The 23179-nt window shown below is 46.0% G+C and overlaps 1 protein-coding gene across 3 annotated transcripts in view; it reads left to right on the top strand.

The window, feature by feature from the left end:
* WDR59 (WD repeat domain 59) overlaps positions 1-23179 on the top strand; it is an 813082-nt gene that overhangs the window by 576433 nt on the left and 213470 nt on the right. For all 3 annotated transcript variants that reach the window (XR_011199955.1, XM_069217643.1, XM_069217642.1), the window contains exon 20: positions 13015-13096. Coding sequence is in view for 2 of the 3 variants with exons in the window: in XM_069217643.1 (XP_069073744.1) it covers positions 13015-13096 (82 nt within the window). In the remaining variant the exon portion in view is untranslated. The remainder of the gene's footprint in view (positions 1-13014; positions 13097-23179) is intronic.

Genomic DNA, 23179 nt, shown 5'->3' with positions numbered 1-23179 from the left:
ACCAAAGCATGCCAACGTCAGTTCTTTTATTTCGGCATCAGCCGGCGCTAATCCGAAGACTGCTACCCCTCAGTAGCTTTTTGACTAGTCTTTTATATTTTTTTGTCAAATTCTTTTTTGAGATCATTCCTGGTATGTTGAGGGTTGTGGTCTAGAAAGACAGATTTCAAACCCTACGGTTCCCGTCACTGGGCAATGTCTGTGACAGATTTGCACCTCATGTGCTTGTAGTGTCTGGAGCATGACCATGACCTGAAGTCATTCTCTGAGTGCCGAGCCACATCCGAAGGCTTTGAGGAGGCGGACCCTAAAGCTGATGGCAGCCCAGCCCGCCACTCTGCATGCATCAAGATTTCAGTTGACAGGAAGTTCCTTGGACCGGTTGTGAAACTTGAAGTCATCATTATCCCACTCAACATCCTCAGGGCAATCGGGTAATTTTTGGCACAAGAAAAAAAGTAGGAAGTAGACGCTCTTTTCAACTTCTTTTCGTCCGTCAGCCGATGCAATAAAGGGGCGTCCTCACTCTAGGCCTCGTTTTCTGGAACCTGCGCTTGGGCTGAGTCTGCACCTTCCAGAGTTTCCTGGTAGTCGAAGCGACCCCTGCCCAGTTAAGAGTTTAATGAGGCCTTGCGCCTCATTTTTGGGCGGACCGACTGCTGGAGCACCTTTGGGCCTAGTAGGGTCAGAGAGGCCCCATCGGGTTCTGCACCAGTGGCTTCAGCCTCCGCACCGATGGACTCTCAGGGATCCAGTAATGGATCTGGACCGGCACTGGTTGTACCACCTTGACCTTCCCCGGCTGCAGTCCTGATGCCAACTCTCCTGGTGCCATCCCCATTGTCATCCACGACTCCGATATGGAGCCAGATGGGCATTGTCCAATGCCCCTCCTGTGAATAGGATGATTACCCGCCGCCATGGCCCTGACCTGTGTAGGAGGCTGGCCTGATTTGTAGTGGTTACCTTGGGTACTTACACCTTACACCAGATCCAGTTATCCCTTATAAGTGAAATGTAGTAGTGTTCTAGCAGCTTAGGCTGATAGAGGTAGCTGTAGCAGAGCAGCTTAGGCCGAACTAGGAGACATGCAAAGCTCCTGCAATCCCAGTTGAATTTACACAGTATTTATACACAAGTGAAGACAATACTCAGTGTTACCAAAAATAAAGGTAGTTTATTTGGGTGACACAAGGCCAAAAATATCTTAGAGGCAATACTCCTTCTGGAGGTAAGCATTACACACAATATATACACTACACACCAAAATAAGGTAAGTAATTAGACGTAGCATAGTGTAAACAATAGGAAATGCTATATAATGCAATGGGAGAAAATAGGTCTAGGGGCAACATGAACCATATACTAAGAAAGTGGAATGCGAATCACAAATTCCCCCCTAGACAAGTCTATCACTGGGAGAGTAAGAATACAGTAAAGGTAAGTAAATTACCCCACCCCAGAGCCCAGAAAAGCAGGAGTAAAGTACTGCAAGTTTCCTTAGGACACACTACAACTCATGATTAGAGTTATTGCAAGAAGCGAGCAAGACTGCAAACAACAAATGGATTCCTGAACCTGAAGTCCTGCAAAAGAAGGAGACCAAGTCCAGAAGTCGAAAAAAGTTCCAGGAAGGACAGGAGCCCCTGCCAACCCAGAAGTGGGTGCAAAAGAAGAGTCCCCAGTTGGACGAAGACTGCAGAAATGCACCCAAGGAAGATGTCAGCGGGTTTCTGCATGATGCACTGGATGTCCTGCTGAGAGAAGTTAGATGCAGGCAAGTTTTGGCGCTGGATTCCTCCAACAAGCCTTGGTTCCAGCAAAGTCCGTTTTGCATCAAAGTGGCACTGTCTGGACCCAGGAGGGACATGGGGGCCTCAACTCTGTGTGAGGAGGAAGACAGTGACATAATTTCTAGTGCAGCCGACAATGGACGTAGAACCGATCAACGCCATCTGTCGGCACACAGGGGTACTGCTCAGGAAAATCTTCTAGATCCATCTGACGCCTGCGGAGAATTCAAAGGTAAGGGATCTGTAGCTAGATAAAGTCTCTTCCAGATAGTGTTACTGCAGCTAAGTTACTCATCCTTTAATTATATTTTGACCCAAGTGATAAGTTTCCCATGCAATGGTCATTTGAAACAATCATTATTGCACTTTGGTTTTTTTTTCTGTTAATTTTATAGTATTTATTCAAATCACTTCTTAATACCTTTGTGAAATGGCAACATTTTAATCATTGTATACCTGCTCTATGTGTTTTACAGATGTAAACCGAGGATGACGTTTGCTTTGCTATTATCTTTTTTGAAATCTGTTTTGAAATGTGGGGGGATGCTTTTCAAATGTATGACAAATGTATTGTGTTTTTATTGTGTTTTGATGATGTGCACTGTCTGTATACATACTTTTATGATTTTATTTGTAGTTTAATAAATAATATTTTGAAGGTGAATTTTGAGTGCCCCAGAAGCTCGTCTGGCCTTGGTTAGAAGTGCCGGGGCAATAAAGGTTAAAAAATGCAGCCTATAAATCAGCCTCTGTCAAACAGGATTTTGGAACATACAAAGGTGGTGATTCATTAACAAGATCCAACTATTCAGGATCACAAAGTTTTCCCTGCAGTTCTACCACGTTCCAGGACAAAAGATGTAAGCTTACAATACTTTATGGACACCCTAGGTTAGCTGTATATACTACCTCATCGCTAGATTTCCAGTCTGGGTGCTGGCCGGTCAACTTACAGGAACCTGGACGGGGGTAATAGATATTCACACATGGTAGGCTACGCTTAACTTTATCCATCTGACCCTACAATTTACTCTATCCTACTGGATAGCTTGACAAGCCTGAATCAACCTCATCCAAGATGACATTTAGTTGGTCAAATGTTACAATCTCTCTCTCGTCTGAGGATCTCTATAGGTACCCCATGTGAAGCACTGAGTCATTCTGTTAATCAGCGTGACAAAGGCCTGGAGCTGCCAGAATTTACCATGTGGAACAGCCCTTATGACAAAAGCAAGATAAAGAAAGTTCATCTTGATATCTAGCACCATTAATTGGAGGAGAGTTGAGTTCAAATTGGAGGAGCAAACCATTTGCAGCTTCAGACGAACATCCAAGACCAGCAATCCCTCTACATATTTAGGCACAGTGAATGTTACTTTGACCACACCAAACTATTCTGTATTCCTTGAGAGGCTTTTGGTACACTCAATGTTCGATCGAATGACAGGGTAGCACTGGTGTTGATTGATGATCAAGTAGATCACCTTATTGATTAGAGAATCAGAATCTTCCCTCTTTTCCCCCTTAATGCTAGGTACATTAGTTACTGCCTCGGAATTGCTTGTCCTCCCATTGGATCTACCATTGTTGTTTATACCAGCCATGAATAATCTTGTTGTCTACTGACTGGGTGTTCAATGACAAACTGCTATACTGCTATACATCACCGTTTCTCTGCCGTGTGGGGCATAAAAGATGCTAGTTTGCGTATCCTGCAAGGGACCTGCCTAGCTGTGGAATTTTTGAGTTTCATTTCTGTCTCATAACTCCCCAACACCTAAATGGCAGCCAGGGACCAGGGTACCTGTCTCATAATTCCTGTTCCTGGCTGCAGTTTCTGATTTGGATTCACAAGTCAGAAATCTAATTTACAATCCTGATGCGAACTTCACCGTGTGAAGTGTGCACTGGATTTGGAAAACAAAAAATATATATATAAACAAGCATTGGCAAAGACTGGAGGTCTCCCCTGTGCGAGAAGTATTGCCTTTGTCAATGTGTTTTTGCCATTTTGTACAGCTGCATGGCTGCTGTGCAGCATGGCGAAAAACAAAGGAAAAATCGCTGTGTAATGGTCAGCGCTCACCACTTACATAGCATTTTTTTCTGCACTTTCAGCCATGCTGCACAATAGCTGTCAACATGGCTGAGCAAAAAATTGAAAAACCCAATAGCTCTCCATTGGGCAAATCCCATTGGCTTTGCCAATCCTTGTTTTCACTAAGGATGTCCTTTATTTGATTTTTTTTGATATCCAAATGATATTGATTGTCGGGAAGAAAGCATCAACACACACAGTAGTCACATCCATTAGTCTAGGAAATAAGTACTGTCCAAATGACACATTTTTACCACATCCCCTGTCCATGGTGCTCCCATCATTGTTTCCACCTCTTATCATGATTCCACAGGCATCCAAGCACTTTACAAATTGGCTGCTCCTGACTAGCACACCAGTCCACTTCCCTCCACCAAGCCTCCAGGGAGGGGTGGTCCGGAGACATCCATCTGCATGCAATGTCCCGCTTAGCAATCAGTGTGGTCACCCCAATAAAGACATGTTCCATTCTTCGCCCCCCCCCCCCCCCCCTCTCTTCAGGAAGCCCAACAAAGTGACCATAGGAGTTAAAACTAGGGGTTGATCTAGGACCTTGGACAACTCCAAGCTAATCCCCTCCCTGTATTGGGCCAGGACTGGGCCTGCCCATACCATATGAAAGAAATCTGCTTGTGGCAAGTAACAGTAAGTGCAGTGAGCTTGAGGGTCCCTGCCTGTTCGTTAGAGTTTATGAGGGGTTAGGTAGGTGAGGTATAAGTAATTGAGTTGAATCATGCAGAGTGGGGATGGGATGGCCGGTTCTCAGGGAGCCTACCCACCGTTCTATCACTGGAGCAGATCTGTAAAGCAGTCTAGTGCATTGACAATGAGACAGTGATAAGTTCTGGAGAAGATCGCTTTGCCCAGTTTCCCCACCAGAATTTTGACTTCAAGAGGTTTAAATTTGGGGATGGGTGTCCTGTTGGGCACATGGTTGGCTAAACCATGTCACAGTTGCAGATATCAGAAGAATTGTATGTGGGAGACCTGATATTGTACCCACAAATCCAAGAACCACATCAAGGCATTGTCTCACAAGATACCTCCCTAGTGTATGATCCCTATTCTATCCCAAAGCACAAAGCTGCGTAGTTTAACTGTGTGGCTCAGCCATGGTCCCCTCCACAGCGTGGTCATGTCCGTAAGTTTAATGGACCATTTGATGAATCTGAGGGCTGCTCTCTAGCAAAGGAAGGTCACTCGTGTACCATCAGGGAGTAACAGAGGATAGCAGATCCATTAGACCATCAAGGAAAAGGTGGTTCAATTCTGCCCAGTAGGCAAGGTCATCCAATCTTCTTTTGAGCCAGTCTTTTATTGTTACAATTTGGGTGAATTTCTACTATTGACCAAGGCCACTCAATGGTGGCCCTCAACTCAAAGAAAGGAGGACATATTTGATGTCACTGTTTGGAACCACCGTAGAGGATTCGGATGCAGAACATTTCCAAAGACACACGGAACGTGGGAGACAAATCACTTTAAACAATGCAGTGTGCCGCAAAGGATTTCAGGGCATCTGTTCCATCGCTGAAGGTCTCTATTCAGTCCTGCCAGGAAGGGTTGTACATTCAGACACCATGCCAGTGTCATATAATGTAAAATGTGAATACCCAAATATTTAAAGGAAATACAGCGGAGTAAAATCCTTGGACACCAGGAGTTCCTGTCTGCATCACCCAACATTGGTACCAGCAAGGATTTTGCCTCATTGATCCAAAGGTCAGATGCCTCCTCTTACAGGGGAGTGATCTCCAGACACTGTGGGCCTGAGGAGAGCAGGTCTCCAAGGAACAGCAAGAGATCGTCCCACATATATCAGAAAACAAGACATCGGAACAAACTAAAAGGGTGATGTGGAATATGGATAATCAAGAGGAATATGTGTGGAGTCATTTCTGGAGATGATCCTGAATGAGGAGGGGCACCTCCCCCCAACAAATCTTTGGGGGTGCTCAGCATATTCTTTTGAAGAAATGGAGACCTTGCCTGCAAGAAATACAGGTTACAAGGAGTTACTCAAGCCAATCTCGGTAAGGTCTAATCAGTGTCAATTATGGGCCTTAAAACTGCAGTTAAATAAGGCTCTGAAAAACAAAAGCCAAAGTAAAGAGGAGAATCAGTGGCTGCACTTCCAGATTTCTTCCATAAGGAAAAAATACAGAAAGGCCCAACACATGCAAAAAAATAAAGGAGGAAGAAGGAATAAAATAGTCTGCGTCACACCAGATCACAAATGCAAAGGATCAAAGAAAATGTTGGAGAGGGATCAACTAAAATTCCACCCAAAAGCCTCAGGCAATGGGAGGCAACATTGCTGCATCTGATTGGGAATCATGTGTCTCTAACCTATACGGGGAACAAAAGGAAGCCATCCGCATAAAAGGAAACAGTGGAATGGGAATGGAATCACTAAAGACCCTGGAATGGGTCCTGACGATAATCAGTGTGGCGCAAGTCATATAGGCAATTAAAACCATGCACACTGGGGAAGCCCCTGGTCCAAGCGACATTCCAGCCACAGTATATAAATGGGCCCTGTGAGAAAATAGCCTCATTCTAGCATGGTTACCCCCACTTTTGGCCTGTTTGTGAGTGTGTGTCAGTGTGGTTTTTTCTGTGTCACTGGCATCCTGCTAGCCATAACCCCAGTGCTCATAGATAAAAACCTATATGTCAGTGTGTTTTGCCTGTCTCGCTGGGATCCCCCTAGCCAGGACCCCAGTGCGCATAGTTTGTGGCCTAATGTATGTGTTGCTTGACTGTGTCACTGAGGCTCTGCTAACCAGAACGTCAGTGCTTATGCTCTCTCTGCTTGTAAATTTGTCACTATAGGCTAGTAACTTCATTTACAGATTTAATTTTGGCACGCTGGGACCCCCCTTATAAGTCCCTAGTATATGGTACCTAGGTACCTAGGGCATTGGGGTTCCAGGAGATCCATATGGGCTGCAGCATTTCTTTTCCACCCATAGGGAGCCCAAACAAATCTTTGCACAGGCCTGCCATTGCAGCTTGGGTGAAATAACACACACGTTATTTCACAGCCATTTTCACTGCACTTAAGTAACTTATAAGTCACCTATATGTCAACCCTTCACTTGCTGAAGGTTAGGTGCAAAGTTACTAAGAGTGAGAGTACCCTTGCACTTGCAAAGGCACCCCCACATAGTTCAGGTCCATTTCCCAGGACTTTGTGAGTGCGGGGACGCCATTACATGCGTGCACTACATATAGGTCAATACCTATATGTAGCTTCAGAATGGTAACTCTGAATATGGCCATGTAACATGTCTAAGATCATGGCATTGTCCCCCCATTCCAAATCTGGTATTGGGGAGCCAATTTCATGCATCCTTGGGACTCCACCATGGACCCCCAGTACTACCAAACCAGCTCTCTGAGGCTTGCACTGCAGCTACAGCTGCTGCCATCTCACAGACCGGGTTCTGCCCTACTGGGGTCTGGGCAGCCCAGTCCCAGGAAGGCAGAACAAAGCATTTCCTCTGGAAGCAGGGTCTTACACTCTCCCCCTTTGGAAATTGGTGTAACAGGCTGGGAAGGTGTAGCCTTCCACAGATGGTGCCCTCCTTGCATAGGGCAGTCTACACCGGTTCCAGGGCCCCTTGTACCCTGCACTGGAACCAAACAGAATAGAGGAAAGGGAGTAACCACTCCCCTGTCCATCACCACCCTAGGGTGGTGCCCAGAGTTCCTCCAGTGTGTCCCAGACTTCAGCCAGCTTGCTTTCAAGGTGTGGGGGCACTCTGGAGGGCTCTGAGTGGCCAATGCCAGCAGGTGACGTCAGAGACCCCTCCTGATAGTTTAATACCTGATAAGGTAGCCAATCCCCTTCTCAGGGCTATTTATGGTCTCTCCTGTAGGTTCTCTTCAGATTCTGCTTGCGAGTTTCCTGCAGGAATCCTCTGCAACTACTTCATCATCCTCTGACCTCGGATCAACTGCAGCATGCTCCAGGAACCGCTATAACAGCAACAAAGTATCCTCAAGGGATACTTTTCCTCTGCAACTTCAGCTTCAGCCAGCAACTGCAACAGTTTCCACGATGTGCACGCTATGAGGACTCCCTGTCTTCACCCTGCACCAGAAGGACTGAAAACAGAGTCTCTCCCCTGCTCCAGCAGGCACCTTCCAAGACGGCGACTGGTACCCTTGGACTCCTCTCACAGCACAGAGCATGCTCTTAAGGACAGAGGGGGTGGACATCATAGACATAGACTGTCCTGAGGTCCTGCTGATGCAATTTGGAGGAGGTAAGTCCTTGCCTTCCCAGAGAGCAACGGTACCCCTGTGTACTGCGTCTTCTTCACCTCCTGAGGCCTCTGTGCACTATTTGCAAAATCCCTTCGTGCCCAGCCTGGCCCAGGCCCCCAGCACTCCATCCTGCGACGCTCAACTCGCTGAGTTGTTCTCCGGCGGCATGGGACCTTCCTTTGTTGTGCTGCACCAACCGCGCTTTGCACCTTCTTTGTCCCCGTGTCCTGGGACTCCCGTGGGTGCTGCCTGGCATCCTGAGGGCTCTCTAAAGTGCTGAGAGCCCCCTCTTCCTCCTCACACAGAGTTGAGGCCCTAAGGTCCCTCCTGGGTCCAGCCAGCGCCATTTTGACACACAACGCACTTTTGTCGTAACCAAGGCTTCAAAATCACATCTGCATCCATCTTCACATCGTGGGACATCCCTTGCATCATGCAGGAACCCGCTGGCATCTTCCTAGGGTACATTCCTGCAGTCTTCGACTAACCGTGGACTCTTCTGGGTTGGCAGGGGCTTCTGTCCTACCTTGAACTTCTTCTGACTTCTTGACTTGGTCTTCTCTCTTTGCAGGTCTTCAGGTCCAGGAATCCAGCAGTTGTTGTTTGCAGACTTGGTTGGTTACTGCATAATCCCAGTCATGAGGTGTAGTGTGTCCTCAGGAAACTTGCAGTACTTTACTCCTGCTTTTCTGGGCTCTGAGGTGGGGTAATTTACTTACTTTGCTGCATTCTTACTCTCCCAGTGATTTTGCACACACTACACTTGTCTAGGGGGGAATTCGTGATTCGCATTGCACTTTCTTAGTATATGGTTTGTGTTGCCCCTAGACCTTTTTTCTCCCATTGCAATCTATAGCATTTCCTATTTTGTGCATTGTTCTATTACTATTTACTTGTCTAATGTTGGTGTCTAGTGTATATATTGTGTATAATAGTTACCTCCAGAAGGAGTATTGTCTCTAAGATATTTTTGGTACGGTGTCACCCAAATAAATACCTTTATTTTTGGTAACACTGAGTATTGTCTTCACTTGTGTATAAGTACTGTGTAACTATAAGTGGTATTGCAGGAGCTTTGCATGTCTCCTAGTTCAGCCTAAGCTGCTCTGCCATAGCTACCTCTATCAGCCTAAGCTGCTAGAACACTACTACTTCACTATTAAGGGAGAACTGGACCTGGTATATGGTGTAAGTACCCAAGGTACCCACTACAAATCAGGCCAGCCTCCTACAGGCCCCAAGTAGATGAGCCACTGTTATGGCTCCCCTGTTTCAACAATATCTGCTGGGGTCAGCCATTTCGGAGTCATGGCGGGCTCATTATTGGTGCATATATATAAAAAGGGGCCCAGGACAGACCCTGGGAGTTACAGGCTGCTTTTGGACACAGAACGGAAATGCTTCACCTGTTTCTTAAACTCAGATCTTCAATCCTGGGCCACAAGTATAAACAGAATCCCGCCAAGGCCAGACAGGCTTTCAAAGGGGAAGCCAAATTGAGGACAGTGTTTTTTGCTTGGCACATCTGAGTGAAGTAACCATGGCCACAAAGAGGAAGGCCCTCTGTGCTGCCTTTATTGACTTTCAAACCGCATTCGACAGTGTGTCAAAACCAAGGCATTGGCAAAAAATAAAGACCTGCACTATTCCAACCAACTTACTGAATGCGATCATCGTTGTATACACATATACATGGGTAAAAATAAAGGTAAATGCCAAATGGTCTAGCACAGCAAAAATCAGGACTAATAAGGGCCTAAAACAACAATGCATGTTGGCCCCATTGTTTTTCAGTCTGTATCTGACAGACCTGCAATCCCATCTAGAGAGAGTGAGTTCATTCCACCCCAAAATGGCTGGCACCAGAATACAATCTTTACAATATGCAGATGCCACAGTGCTTTTGAACCAGATACCAATTGTGCTTCAGCGCCTTCTTAATGCTTTGGTGACTTACTGCCAAGAAAACAGCCTGAAATTAAACGTCACTTAAACAAAAGTTATGGTACTTTCATCTAAATTAAAGAAGCATGGGGCCTGATTCATTGAGGGAAGCCCTGTAGAATTAGTTGAAACCTACAAGTACCTGGGGGTTTGGCTGGACCATGGGGCCCGTACTGTATCACGCGTTCAGGCCCAACAAGCAGTCGCAAATTCATTGGAAAAGGCCTTTCACAGGCTTTGGAAATCACTGACATATCCAATTTAAGTCCCCTGCTAAAAGTGATGGGCAGTAAATTCCAGCCAACTTTAATACATGGCGCAATTATATACAGACAGGAATTGGCTGGATAGGGCACAATTAGTATGTTATCGCAGAGTATTCGCTCTCCCTGATTGTGCAGCACATGCTCAAAGTTGCCAAAAATTTGGCCAGACATCACAACATTGGGCATTGAAAGCCAAATTCTTACTATACTGTGCCAAAACCAAGCAAGCAAGGTACACTAAAATTATCTAATTTGGGAAACAATATAAATTACTCAGTGTAACTGGAATACGTTTTTTAGCCAAGCACTGGACACTCTCAAGGCCACAGTGATCTGGGCAAGTGGTCTCCCAGGTCCAATATTATTGAACAAGCAGGTGAAGTTGAGCTCTAAGGAGCTGGACTGTAAGACAATTAAGAAACTTGCCCATGTTGGCTGGGCAGCCACCCTCTATGAATCTGGGATTGTGTCCATCTATCTTTCCGTGATGTTTAATGTGGCCCTCAAACAAGAGCTAATGAGAGCCCGTCTGGGACTTCTTCCATTGAAAACATATGTATACGGTCGGAGACATTTTGAAGCTCAGGCAGGCAGTGCAGATTCTGTGCAAGGTAGGAGGAATCTTTAATCCACAGTGTGTGCATATGTCAAGTGCTGCTGTCACCTAGAGTATTCTGGCTTCGACCTATATGGTGCACCCTACATATATGCAGCTGCAGCGCTGCTGTGGAAGCTTGCCTGAAGGGCAAGTGCTCACAGTTGGCGACCATATTTATAAAGTTCATGAGAGCAGTCTGAGCACACCCAACAAACTCACCAGACGTTATATCCTGAGTCCATGATTATCACTTGGCAGACATTTTGGACCTCAAAGGGACTCCAAGCTGACATGAGATTAGTCTGTATTTTAGTTTTCTGAGTTAAATACTTTCATAATTTTTTTATTTTCAAATTATCTATATAATGCATGTATGTTATTTCTGAAAAATGAAAGCGATTTTATAAGGTATAATTTTTCGTAATTTCGTTCTGTGACTTTTATAATGATTCTAAATAATCATGCAATAAAGTATCTATCTACCCCATATGCACTGCTAAAGGTCTTGCATGGCAGCGGTTGTTAATTAAGTGCATCATTTAAAAAAAAAAAAATGAAATTCACTAAAAACACAGGTAAAAACTGATTTCTCATTTTGGCTGAAATGTGTAAACCCACTGAAATTTGTCAGTTATGATTATCAATGCATACAAAAAACACTATAAGTCACAGCATCTCTTATGCTTAAACGAACAGTTTGCCAATGGCACAGTACTATAGTCACCAAGAAAACAACATGGTTAGTGGCACACGTTATGGCATGTTTTATTTGCTTTGATAGGTGAATTCCGGTGGTTTTATACGACGTTCGATGAGGAAGAATACGTTTTTAGATGTACTTTTTCACCTACATGTGTGTTTATAGCTATACCTACATATATTGCCTTATTCGTTTTGTATCTGTGTGTGTTTACTTTGTATGATCTGTGAAACCTCCCTTCTCTTAAAAAAAATAAAAAATACAAAAATGTGTGTGTGTTGATTTATACTTGCATATACTTACCTGCATTGCGATGTCCTTTGTGAAATAGTCACTTCTGATTATATTGGAAACTCACCGAATGTGTAGTAACTCCCACTGTAGTAGTTGCATGGTAATTATGTATGGTAGGTGATATTTTAAAGTGACACATAGTCTATGTTCACAACGCACAGGATGTGGGGTGAATCATCAGCCTATTCTTGACTGTGAGGTGTGTGCCATCTGACCAGGCCACACAGCAAAGGTCTCTGTATTGGTTCCTCTCATGTCACACACCTTGACCTACTTGAACCGCTTCGAAGCTTTAACCAGAGCACAATAGTTATTTTGTAGGAATCCATATTAAAACCTAGATAGTGGACCTCGTTTTACAGTGCACTCCAAAATAAAAGGAAATCCTATGGAGAAGCATGGGGAGAACAAGATGGGAAAGGCAGATAGTGGCTTATGGCCATCACTAAACTTTTAGAGCACCTGAAGCCTTAGGGGCTTCATACAACTTCAACCCACTATACAGATTCACCAGGAAGAGCCATTAGGCAGTCCCCATTGTGAGGTGCAGGTAAAAAAGGACAGCACGTTAATACAAAGACCAGCTGCCACTGCCATTGTGTAGTCCTATAGCTTGGGTGTGGGGGTGGTAAGGACCTATGCTAAATTGAATACTACTTTTGGTAGTTCTCAAAATCCTAACAGACTTTAGCACTCAGATAGTAACATGGCATAATCACATGGAACACTGGTCAGGAGACTTGTGACATAGGTCTCTTGCACCAGAAAGCATACCGGGGCTGTCATAATGATGAAATCGAGAAACCGTTTATCAAGTGGAAACTGTGCAAGTGACTTATGAGCCTACAGTCTTTTGTTTTCTTTTTATTAATGTATAAGCTTTTTGTTATCCATGAAAGATGTATTGTGTCTATGAAAGAGACTTGTTGCACAATTGGTGCCATGCCTGCCTCACAATCATACTACCTTTAAACAGAGCAATTTTGCTCCCTGGAAAATCATCCCAGTGTCCTGACAGTATTTCTCTATATTATTTTCGTTCTCAGTCTTAACATGGACGAGATCCAAGAGACCTGCCAAAAGAATGCTGCCTCTGCTCTCACCGTGGGGCGAAGGGACCTTGTACAGGTAAGATGATACTGAACACATGCAACTGGAGTGCGCTTGTTTATTTTAACCGCATCCATATTCAGCACATAAATTGTTCCGGGGCATAGCTATGATCGACCTTTTCATTCCAAGGTTTATCTTTGTAGTATTTCACCTGTTACTTTACACTTTTATAGCAAATTTGTAGTTCTTTGTACCGCATTGCAACTTCAGTTCCTATGTAATTATCTAGACTGAAAAATATATGTGGACTGGAATGCATTATACCCATGCAGAACAAAGAGCCCAAGAAATACCACTTTTTGGTAGAAGCATGCTGTGGCCTTTAACAATAAACCCAGAAGTGCACTGCCCTTTATGTATTGTTGAAACTTAGCAAGAAATTTTTTGCTCCAGAACCAAATTCTTTTATTTGCCAACCCTTCAAAACATTTTGTAAAAGTAAATCAACTCTTGCTTGAAATTCTAGTAGTGCTAAATGTTTTGCTTTCATTTTTTTTACTAAACCATTGCGTGATTTAAATTGCACTAGTTATCAATCGTTGCCTTGTACTCCTATACTATTTGTGCACTTGTTCGAAATTCCAATGAAAATCCTTACTTCGTTCTCAGTTGAAAGATTAGCCATTGATTGAGGTTCTAAAAGCAACCAAAGTATGTTCTTGTTTAACACTGTAACGGCTTTGAAGATGTTGATTCATATTCTGATCCAGATTCAGCACAGAATTTATTATATGATTATAGTAATTTGATCCCTCGTTTTGGCTTTTATTTTTGATTGAGATATTGCTCTCAATTGTAAAAGTGATTTATTCATCCAACTGCTGTAAATGATTTAACATTTCCAAAAAGCTATTGAGAGGTCCTAAAATAAGAGCAAGACAACCATGTGTTTAAACGCTATACTGACATTTGGATTAGGCTGTCTTTGTACGGCCTGAGCATGTTAGAAGCCATCGTTCATAGTAATTTATTTAATAATAGCTATGGTGTCCTGCTTGTGGCTGAAAATATTCTTTAGAATCTTTTAATTAATACTTCTTCTCACAGATTCAACATTTCTTGAACGTTCCCCAGATGGAAGATTGGAGCTGGAAAAAATATTCTGTAGCAGTAACCACCCAGCAGCACTAGTTTGTACAAGGAGCAGCTCCAACCATTTGTTACTAGCCAGATTTAGCACAGAACCATAAGACAATCCACACGCACATGGAAGTCAGTTCCTTTTTTTAAACACAAAAGGTGATTGATGGAATGCTTGCAACTTGTCTAACCTTTGACAGTCGCTCATGGTAACATTCCATCCTGTTGTTCTTTTGCTCACCATGCCATCTCAGTTTAGACCTATCCATATGCAAATTAGTCTTCAATCAATCAGTCAATCAGTAGGGAGGGAGTTCCAGGTCTTGGCGCCAAGGTGGGAGAAGGATCTGCCACTGGCTGTGGTATGGTGGACACTGGGGACGGTGGCAAGGGTGGGGTTGGTGGAGCTGGAGGGTCGGGGTGTAGAAGTTGAGGCGCTCGTTGAGGTAGGCGGGTTTGGTGTCGTGGAGAGCTTTGTGGGCATGGATGAGGAGTTTGAAGTTGATCCTTTTGTTGACAGGGAGCCAGTGGAGGTCTCTGAGGTGGGCTGAGATGTGTTCGTGGCGAGGGAGGTTGAGGATGAGTCGTGCTGAGGTGTTCTGGATACACTAAGGTTTTCTCTGGAGCTTGGTGGTTGTTCCCGCGTAGAGTGCGTTTCCGTAGTCCAGTCTGCTGCTGACAAGGGCGTGGGTGCCCGTTCTTCTGGTTTCAATGGTAATCCATCTGAAGGTCTTGCGAAGCATGCGAAGGGTGTTAAAGCATGAGGATGAGATGGCATTGACTTACTGGGTCTTAGTGAGCGATGAGTCCAGTATGAAGCTGAGGTTGCGTGCTTGGGTGGTGGGCTTTGGGGCGGTTCCCAACATGGCAGGGCACATGAGTCGTCCCATGCTGCTTTGTTGGAGCTGAAGATGATGATCTTGGTCTTCTCTGAGTTTAGTTTGAGGCGGCTTGCTTCCATCCAGTTGGTGATGGCGTGGAGTCTGGTGTGGAAGTTGGTCTTGGCGGTTGTGGGGTCTTTCGTGAGAGAGAGGATCAGCTGAGTGTCGTCCGCATAGGAGACGATGTTGAGGCCGTGGGATCGGACGATGTTGGTGAGCGGAGCCATGTAGACATTAAAGAGGGTGGGGCTGAGTGAGGATCCCTGGGGGACTCCGCAGATGGTCTTGGTGGCTTTTGACAGGAATGGTGGGAGGTGGTCTCTTTGGGTTCTGCCCGAGAGGAAGGATTTGAGCCAGTTCAGGGCTTTGTGGCAGATTCCACCGTCGTGGAGGCATGTGCTAAGTGTGTTGTGACAGACGGTGTTGATACATCTCCATTAGGAACAGTCCACCCTGAACTGCCATCCAGGTCCAGCCTGAACAAGAACACAAGCAACCCAAGGCTGGTGTTGTCTGGATTAGGGCAATTCAGTCAGGTGTAGTTTGGCTCCAGTGACACACTGAGCACATGATCCACGTTTGGGCATTCCATATACTGGAAAAATCTATGCCATTTCTAATTGACCCAGTCCAATCAGGGTTCATAAGGAACTAACAGACTTCTGATAACATACACAGGGTTTTACAGCTGATTAAGAAAGTCAACAGACGCTCCATACCTAGGTTAATACTAGCAATTGAAAAAGCTTTCATTTGCGTGGAGAGGCCCATCCTCAAACTGGTGGCATTGGACCGTGTATGTAAAAATATATATGGACCATTTATAAGGAACCTAGTGGCCAGAAATAAAATGGGCAGAAAACAGATTGCTGTCCACTCCCTTGAGGGAAAGAGCCAGAACTATCACTTTATCCACTCTCCTCTTTGCACTCTCCATGGAACTGCTTTCCAGCTGGGCAAACAGTCCGCCTAGTAAAATGAATGCATTTTGGGGACCTACAACATAAGATACACCTCTTTCCAGGTGACATTGTGTTAACACTAGTAGTCCCTTTATTCTCTATTGAAGCAGTTATACCTCTCCTACAACACTATGGGAGTGTTTCAGGATTCAGACTTAATGTCACTAAATCTGAAATCTTGTAGCTAAATATAGAGCTAGAGGCCAGAGTGGAGATAGAACTAACTTCCCATTCAAGTGGGCAGAAGTCTATTAAATACTCAGGTTGTAGATTACACCACTACCACAAGAGTTACATAATGCAAATAACCTACTCCTCATGAGGGAATAAAAAACTGATCTTGGATGGTGGGGATCCTTATTTGGGAAGATGACATCCCTGAAGATGAATATCCTTCTTCAGTTGCTATGCTTCTTCCAGGTCCTACCATTTTCAATATCAGCGCAAGATTTGCATCAGTCACGATCGACTAGTGATAAATACATTTGCCAGAAAAGTAGACCTAGATTAGCTAGAAAGGTGCTGCAAGGCATTAGGGGTTTTGGTTGTACCCCCCTAAGTGACATAAAGACATATTTAGCAGCAGCACAATTATGCATCACATTCAAAATGTCACTGTAGGAAGCTTGCTCTGTATATACTGTATCAAAATGAGTTATAGTGTGCACAGAGTCCAGGCATTCCCCAGAGACTTAAAAGAGGCTATAGTAGCTAATACTCTCTTTTTGTGGTAGTGTGGTTGTTTGTTGTACACACGTAGACAATAAGGGAAGCATACACTCAATGACTAACTCCAGACCAATGTTTTTTATATAGCAAAAATATCTTTTGTTAATTTATTTCCTGGAACCACAAGATTCAAAATATTCAACATGTGGATCAATACCACTTTGGTTAGAATGGGCGTGTTATATAGTTTTTGTATAAATTGCAATAACCTGTTTGAAAAGTTGACACTGCAATTTTCAGAAACAGTTCCTGGGGAGAATAACATTTAGTACGATTTTGAGGTAAGTACAAGACTTACAGTTCCAGTCTCCGGGAGTTAGAAAGTCCAATGGTTGGGGTTCAAGTTAACCCCAAACACCCACCTCCAGCAACATGGAGCCGACCGGGTGCAGATATCAATGATGAGGCAAATTTATGGTGGGCTTTTATGGAGGCTGGGGGCACTCGGAATCAGGCCTGCTTGCAGGTACGTATCCATGTCTTCGGAGGGCAGAGCTTGGGGGTTTAGGAGGAGCACGGGGGGGCACAGGTCAGCACCAAACACACACCCTCAGCATCGCAGGGGTGGCCGTGTGCAGGGTGCAAACACAGTGTTGGTCTCCCAATGCTTTTCTATAGGGAGATCCCATGGGGCCACGTAGATGCTGTAGGCTGGGTCTAGAGGGTCGGTTCCAGAAAACTACGGGTTGGACAAAGGGAGGGCCGCCTGCTGGATGCTGCTGCACCGGAGTTTGTGTTCCCCAAGGCCCGGGGGCTGCGGATACAGAATACCTTTTGGCGACGGGTATCTTCGTCCGGTTCTGTGAGGGCAGGGTGGTCCTCCGGACTCAGGCTGCAGGCATCGTCGTGTTGGACAGAGGGGGGGGGGGGATCAACCCATGGTGGGCACTTGCTCAGAATCGCCTGGGGACCAGCTCTAGTTGGATGGGCCACCTGGACATGGGCCGTGGACATTAGGTGCAGAGTAGACAGGACTCACAGATCCGGGGCCGTTCTGGAGTCCTTAGATAGAGTTTCTTCTTGGACAGGGCGGCTGTCCACGGGAGTTCTTGGTCCTCTGTGATGCAGGCAGTCCCCTGGAGGTTTTTCAGAGGTTGCTGTTCCTGCAGGATGCATTGTTTTCTTTTTGCAGGACTTTTGAAGCTGGAGACGGGCCGGTAGGGCTGGAGCCAAGTCAGTTTGCATCTTCATTTTTCTTTGCTGTGGTTTCAGATTAGCAGTCCTTCTTTCTTCTTATGAGGTTGCCAGTAACCTGATGAACTGGGAATAGGGGACCCCTTAGATCCTCGATTTAGGGACGTTACGGGGGTCAGAGGGCAGTAGGCAATGTCTACTGTCCCTGAGGATGGCTACACCCTTCCTATGTTCACTCCCTTTGGGGAGGGGGACACAGACCTAACCCTATTGGCCCCTGTCCTCTAAACTAAGATGGAGGATTTCGCATGGAAGGAGTTACTTCAGCACTGGACACCTTAGATGTGGTCCCAGCTGAGGTGGTCACTCCTCCCTGCTTTCCCTAATTTTCCAGCTGGACTTGCTGCCAAAAGTGGGGCTTTTTCCAGGGTGCGGGTAGCTCCACTAGCTAGAGTGGCCTGGGACACTGTAACAAGAGTTTGAGCCTTTGAGGCTCTCCGCCAGGTGTTACACTTCCTGTAGGGGGGAGGTACGAAGCGGGGATAATGGACTGCCTTGCTGCATCCCTCTACAGATTTGAAAAGGCAGGGAGAGGATTCCATTCACCCAAACTTGTGCAGAGGGAGTTTTATATAATAATCCCACTAGGCCTTGAAACTTGGTTGCAAAGTCTGCCCGTTGGAGCACAGCCTCTAAAAAGGACCACAAGACCTTGTGAAGTGCTTTGTGGAAGTTGATTAGTTGCAAGTTGCTGTGGAAGTGGTGTACCTGAGACAGGACCAGCTGCACTCTTCAGATGCAGTGGCGAGTGCTTCTACCGGGCATGAAGCCACATTGGCTGGGATGGATAAGGTGAGAGAGGGCTCGGGTTAGCCTATCTGCCAGTACCTTCGCAAAGGTTTTGATATCTGCGATAAGTGAGATTGGATGATATGTGGAGCAGTTTTGGGTCAGTTGCCTCGATTTAGATAGGACAACAATGGTGGCAGTATCAGGATCTGCAGGGAACGTACCATGTCTTAGCACCTCATTATAGAGAGCCAGTAGATGATGCATCAGTATGTCCCAGTAACACTTAAAACATTCAGTGGGGAACCCATCGGGACCTGGGGTTTTCCAGATTGGAGATCAGTGATGGTCTGCCCCTGTCTCCTCCGCTGTCAGTGGCTGATCTAATTTTCTGGCTAGGGAGAAAAGAATTGATGACATAGGCACATCCCTTAGAAGAGGGTGTGAAAGTTCACCAGACAGTATCAGGGGGCCCATATAAATCTCGGCAGAAGGCCGCATATGTTGGGGCTATCAGAGGTTACTCCTCTCTCTTGTAGAGTACAAGAGCGGTTCATAATGGCAAGGACAATGTAATGGGAGACATCCCCCCCCTTGTCTCTAACCAATTCAACAACTTCCCCAACTTATCCCCCTAGGCATAAATCCGTTGGGTAGACGCCTTCCAGCACTGCCGGCCTTCTTCTAAGGAGACCTGGTGGGTCTGAGCTCTTACCATCTTCAGTTAATGGAGCACCTCAGTTGAGCTTGCGCTATTGGTGTGCTGTTCTAACTCAAGGATTTATACCTCCAATTCAGTAACCTGCGCCTGTCACTGTCTTTTCACACCTCTCACATAGCTCTTAAGGCTTCCTCGCAGGGCTGGTTTACTAGCGGCTCATAGAGTCCCCGCAGAGGACACTGAACCCCTGTTATTCTAGAAGAAGATGCGGAGTGCTTCCTCTATGAATTCTACACAGTTCTGATCAGTCAGGCACCAGGCATTGAATCTTTACATTGGGCGAAGGACGCCCTTCGGAGTGCCCCATTCAAGAAGAAGGGGAACATGGTCTGAGATACCTCTCCGTAAGAAACGAACACTGGGCAGCAGCAGAAGATTGCACGCCGTCAGCTAAATTAGGTCGATCCTGGATTCAGTCTTATGGGCAGCTGGCGCATGAGTGTAAGACTGGTGCTGCAGGTTCCAGGAATGCCAGGCATCTCTAAGACCCCTGGAATCCGCCCACGTATTGAGGGATGCAGAGCATGTTACTCTGCCTGGTTGTGGGGCCCCAAATGTGTCCCTCACACGGTCAAGAACTGTGTTAAAGTCCATGCCCACGCAGGTCATTTCCACCGGTAAGGTCGTCATTAGCGATCGAAGTGCACGTACGTTGGCTTGCAAGAGGTGAAGAGGAACATAACAAGAGACTTGATTAAGGGGGGTTGTTCCCAAACAGCCCTCTGTACCAACATAGTACCCCTGAGGATCCGTGTGTATGGTAGTGATAGATACAGTCTGTGGGAAGGTTTTGTGGAGAAGAATGGCATGCCCTGTGGAACCATGAACGTGGCCTGCATGATATTTACAATTGTATCCAAAATGAGCCAAGAAAGGGAGAGTGATTACCTAAAAGGTGCGACTTCTGAAGCTAAAAATATCTGGTTTGTATCTTTTGATATATCTCAGAACTTCAGGCCTCTTGATTAGGTCCAGAAGACCGTTTACGTTCCAGGAGATGAGTCTAAACATATGGACAAGGGGTCATGTCAATGCCCGAGCTCTCTCTAAGTCCCTTATTTGGGAGAGGAGTGGCGTATGGTTGTGCCAGATTATATTCAATGGTAAGGGTTTCTATGTTGTATAGCCTATGCGGTGAGTGCCTGCAAAGAAAGCAATAAAGAACAACAACAGCAGCAGCAGTTATAATGAAAAGAGATCAATGGTTCTTTAGAATCACGCCTTATTCTCATCTCCACTTCTCCTCATCAGCTCTTCACATCTCCTCTCAGCTCTCTCCCCCAACATTCTATTGTGAACTCCTCTACCTAACAGTCAGAACATTCTATTCTAAAGGGAAGGTGAGGGGGAACGTACCACTTATATTTAAATATGTCATAACCTCTAATCTAACAAAATCTGCCTATATGTAATTACATTTTGCTACCTTAAAATATTACAACTAAATTACAATACCACCTCCCTCCCAACGCCCCCCTCCCATACTTACTCCCGTGAAGCATCCGTCGTCCCTATAAAGAACATTTTAGAAACAAATGCGGGGGAAAATAAGCACGTACAGTCTGGAGTCTCATACACCCTTTTGAGGATACTTTGTCTGACAGCGATATTAATGGAATTAAAAAAAGACTCATCAACACACAAAAAACCCAATGAACATTGTCTCATAGAAAATTAGTACTTAGCCTTTGACCCCCCCGTACTGTGCGGTCACCCTGTTGCCAGTTTTTGGCAGGTCTTACCCGTTACAGTACTCCGAAATCAGATTTGCCTGAAACTGTGACAGAATTGCACCTGTATTCAAGGCGAAGAGTCCAGCAGAGTCTCTGCAGACTGGAAAATCGTTGGAGTATCCGACAGAGAGGCCTAATGGTCTGCAGGTTCCAGCACCTTCTCAGTAGGAGAGGTACTCGTTGTAGGGTCGCTTATGCCCCGTGACGTCGTAGACTTTCTGAAACTGTTGTGGGGTTCTCGAACAGGATGTGGGGAGGTGCATTACCTTTCTTCAAAGTCCCTCTGTTCCATGTTGTCTGATGGGTGAATGGGTTGTTGTTCCGTTGCTCACTCCCAGGCCTGCACAGGAGTGTTGAAACCGTATGTATAGGAGGCAAAAATGACTTTAAGGTGTGCAGGAAAGAGGATCATGTAATGGATGTTAGGCCCGCAGAGCTTTTGTTTCACCTCCTCAAAGCAACAACGTTTCTGAACTGTCTTGGTATAATCCCAGAGAATCAGGATTTTCCTATTGAGTACCGCAATTCAGGTTGGGTCCGGGCTTCGTGAATAATGGCATTGGCACGATTGAGGATGCACGTTACAACAGGCTGAGAAGGGGCACCTGGAGGAGCCTTTTGGACCGGGGCTCGGAGGGCCCGTTCCACAATGAAGCAGCAGGACAGTTTATCAGCTGGAACCTAAGAGCAAAACCAGTCCTCAGAAGATCATCCAGCCTAGATCCCGCCATTCCCTTCAGTAGGCCAACAAGGTGCAGTTTGTTCCTGCACAAGCCGTTTTCGGCATATTCTGTCTGATTATGCAGGACTGCCACTGTGGATTGTAGTCGAGAAACTTGTCGTTTAAGGTTTGCCTCCTCGTCTTCTACTGTCGATAGCCTCATCTCAGCCTCTGTGACCCTGTCAGCCACCTTACAAAGGTCCTTCCGCAGTAGGGAGAGGTCAATCTGGATGCCAAACTCTTTAAATTCCACTGCATCCCTGGAGTTTTGAATTGCTTTGAGGATGGTTGTCAGATCCTCAGGGGGGGAGCAGGCAGGTCCAGTGATTACCCCCCAGTAGCTCCTCTATTGTGCTTGGTGGGCATAGCATACTGATCCATTTTAATTTGAGCAGTTTTCAACTGCAAATGCTTATCGCACCCCATTGTCCAGATGTGAGAGGTTGAGCAGATGGTAAGAAGATTTCAGCGAATGGTCCCGCTTGATACAGAGCAGCACGAGCAGCCCGTTGCCAGGAATGGAGGTACTGGGCTGCAGGAGTCCTAGATGTAACACCTGAAGTCTGAATAGGTAGTGCTAGATGGGGAAGGGGTCACAGAAGCCTATGTCTCCAACTCGCTTGCTCTATGGCAGAACAAGTAGTTGGCAGGGGGTTGCACAGCATGTAAGAAGTGTTGAGGGAGAGGCGGGCCCTCCAAACACCAGGCAGCGAACATGCACCGTTGAGTGGGTAATCCTTCAAAATAGCATGGACTGTAAGTCAATAGGATATTCTCAGATGGGGGTCCAACCACTCCTGGCCAAAAGTAACAGTGTGCGTTGCAGGAGGCGAAGTCCCTGAAGTACTCAGTTGGACCACCTGGTTTACTAAGGTGGTATGCAGATGGTCCATATTGGGAAGTCTAAGAGGCAACCACCCCCCCCTCCGGCCAACAACTCCGAAAGGTTCCAGTTTACACTGGGGAGGGCTCCTTCGCCCCACCCTCTTCGCAGAGCATAGGGGCCCAGTCGACTTCCAGGGCCTCCTAGGAGACAATGACCCCTCACCCCAGGCGTGGCAGCCGTGATGAAAGGGCAGCAGTGAGATGGCCGTCGGCGCCAGGGGTCATGCAAGGTAGCGTCAGCCTTTCAATAAGGTATGCGTTACTCTGCTTTAGGCCCCAGGGTATTACTCTATTGACCCCCATGCAGAATCAGCCCGCTCAGTGCACGCCTGCACCCTCACATATCCAGGTCTGCTGCTGCCCCTCCTGCAGGCCAGAAGGTGGCCCTGCATTGGCATACGCATCTGCTTTTGATAGGAGAGCCCGTGGCTGCAGCAGTCAGTGCCTCGGGCAGGTGGCCACA

Source organism: Pleurodeles waltl, chromosome 12, assembly GCF_031143425.1.
Source record: "Pleurodeles waltl isolate 20211129_DDA chromosome 12, aPleWal1.hap1.20221129, whole genome shotgun sequence".
NCBI lineage: Eukaryota > Metazoa > Chordata > Amphibia > Caudata > Salamandridae > Pleurodeles > Pleurodeles waltl.
This window is presented reverse-complemented; position numbering and strand designations above follow the sequence as displayed.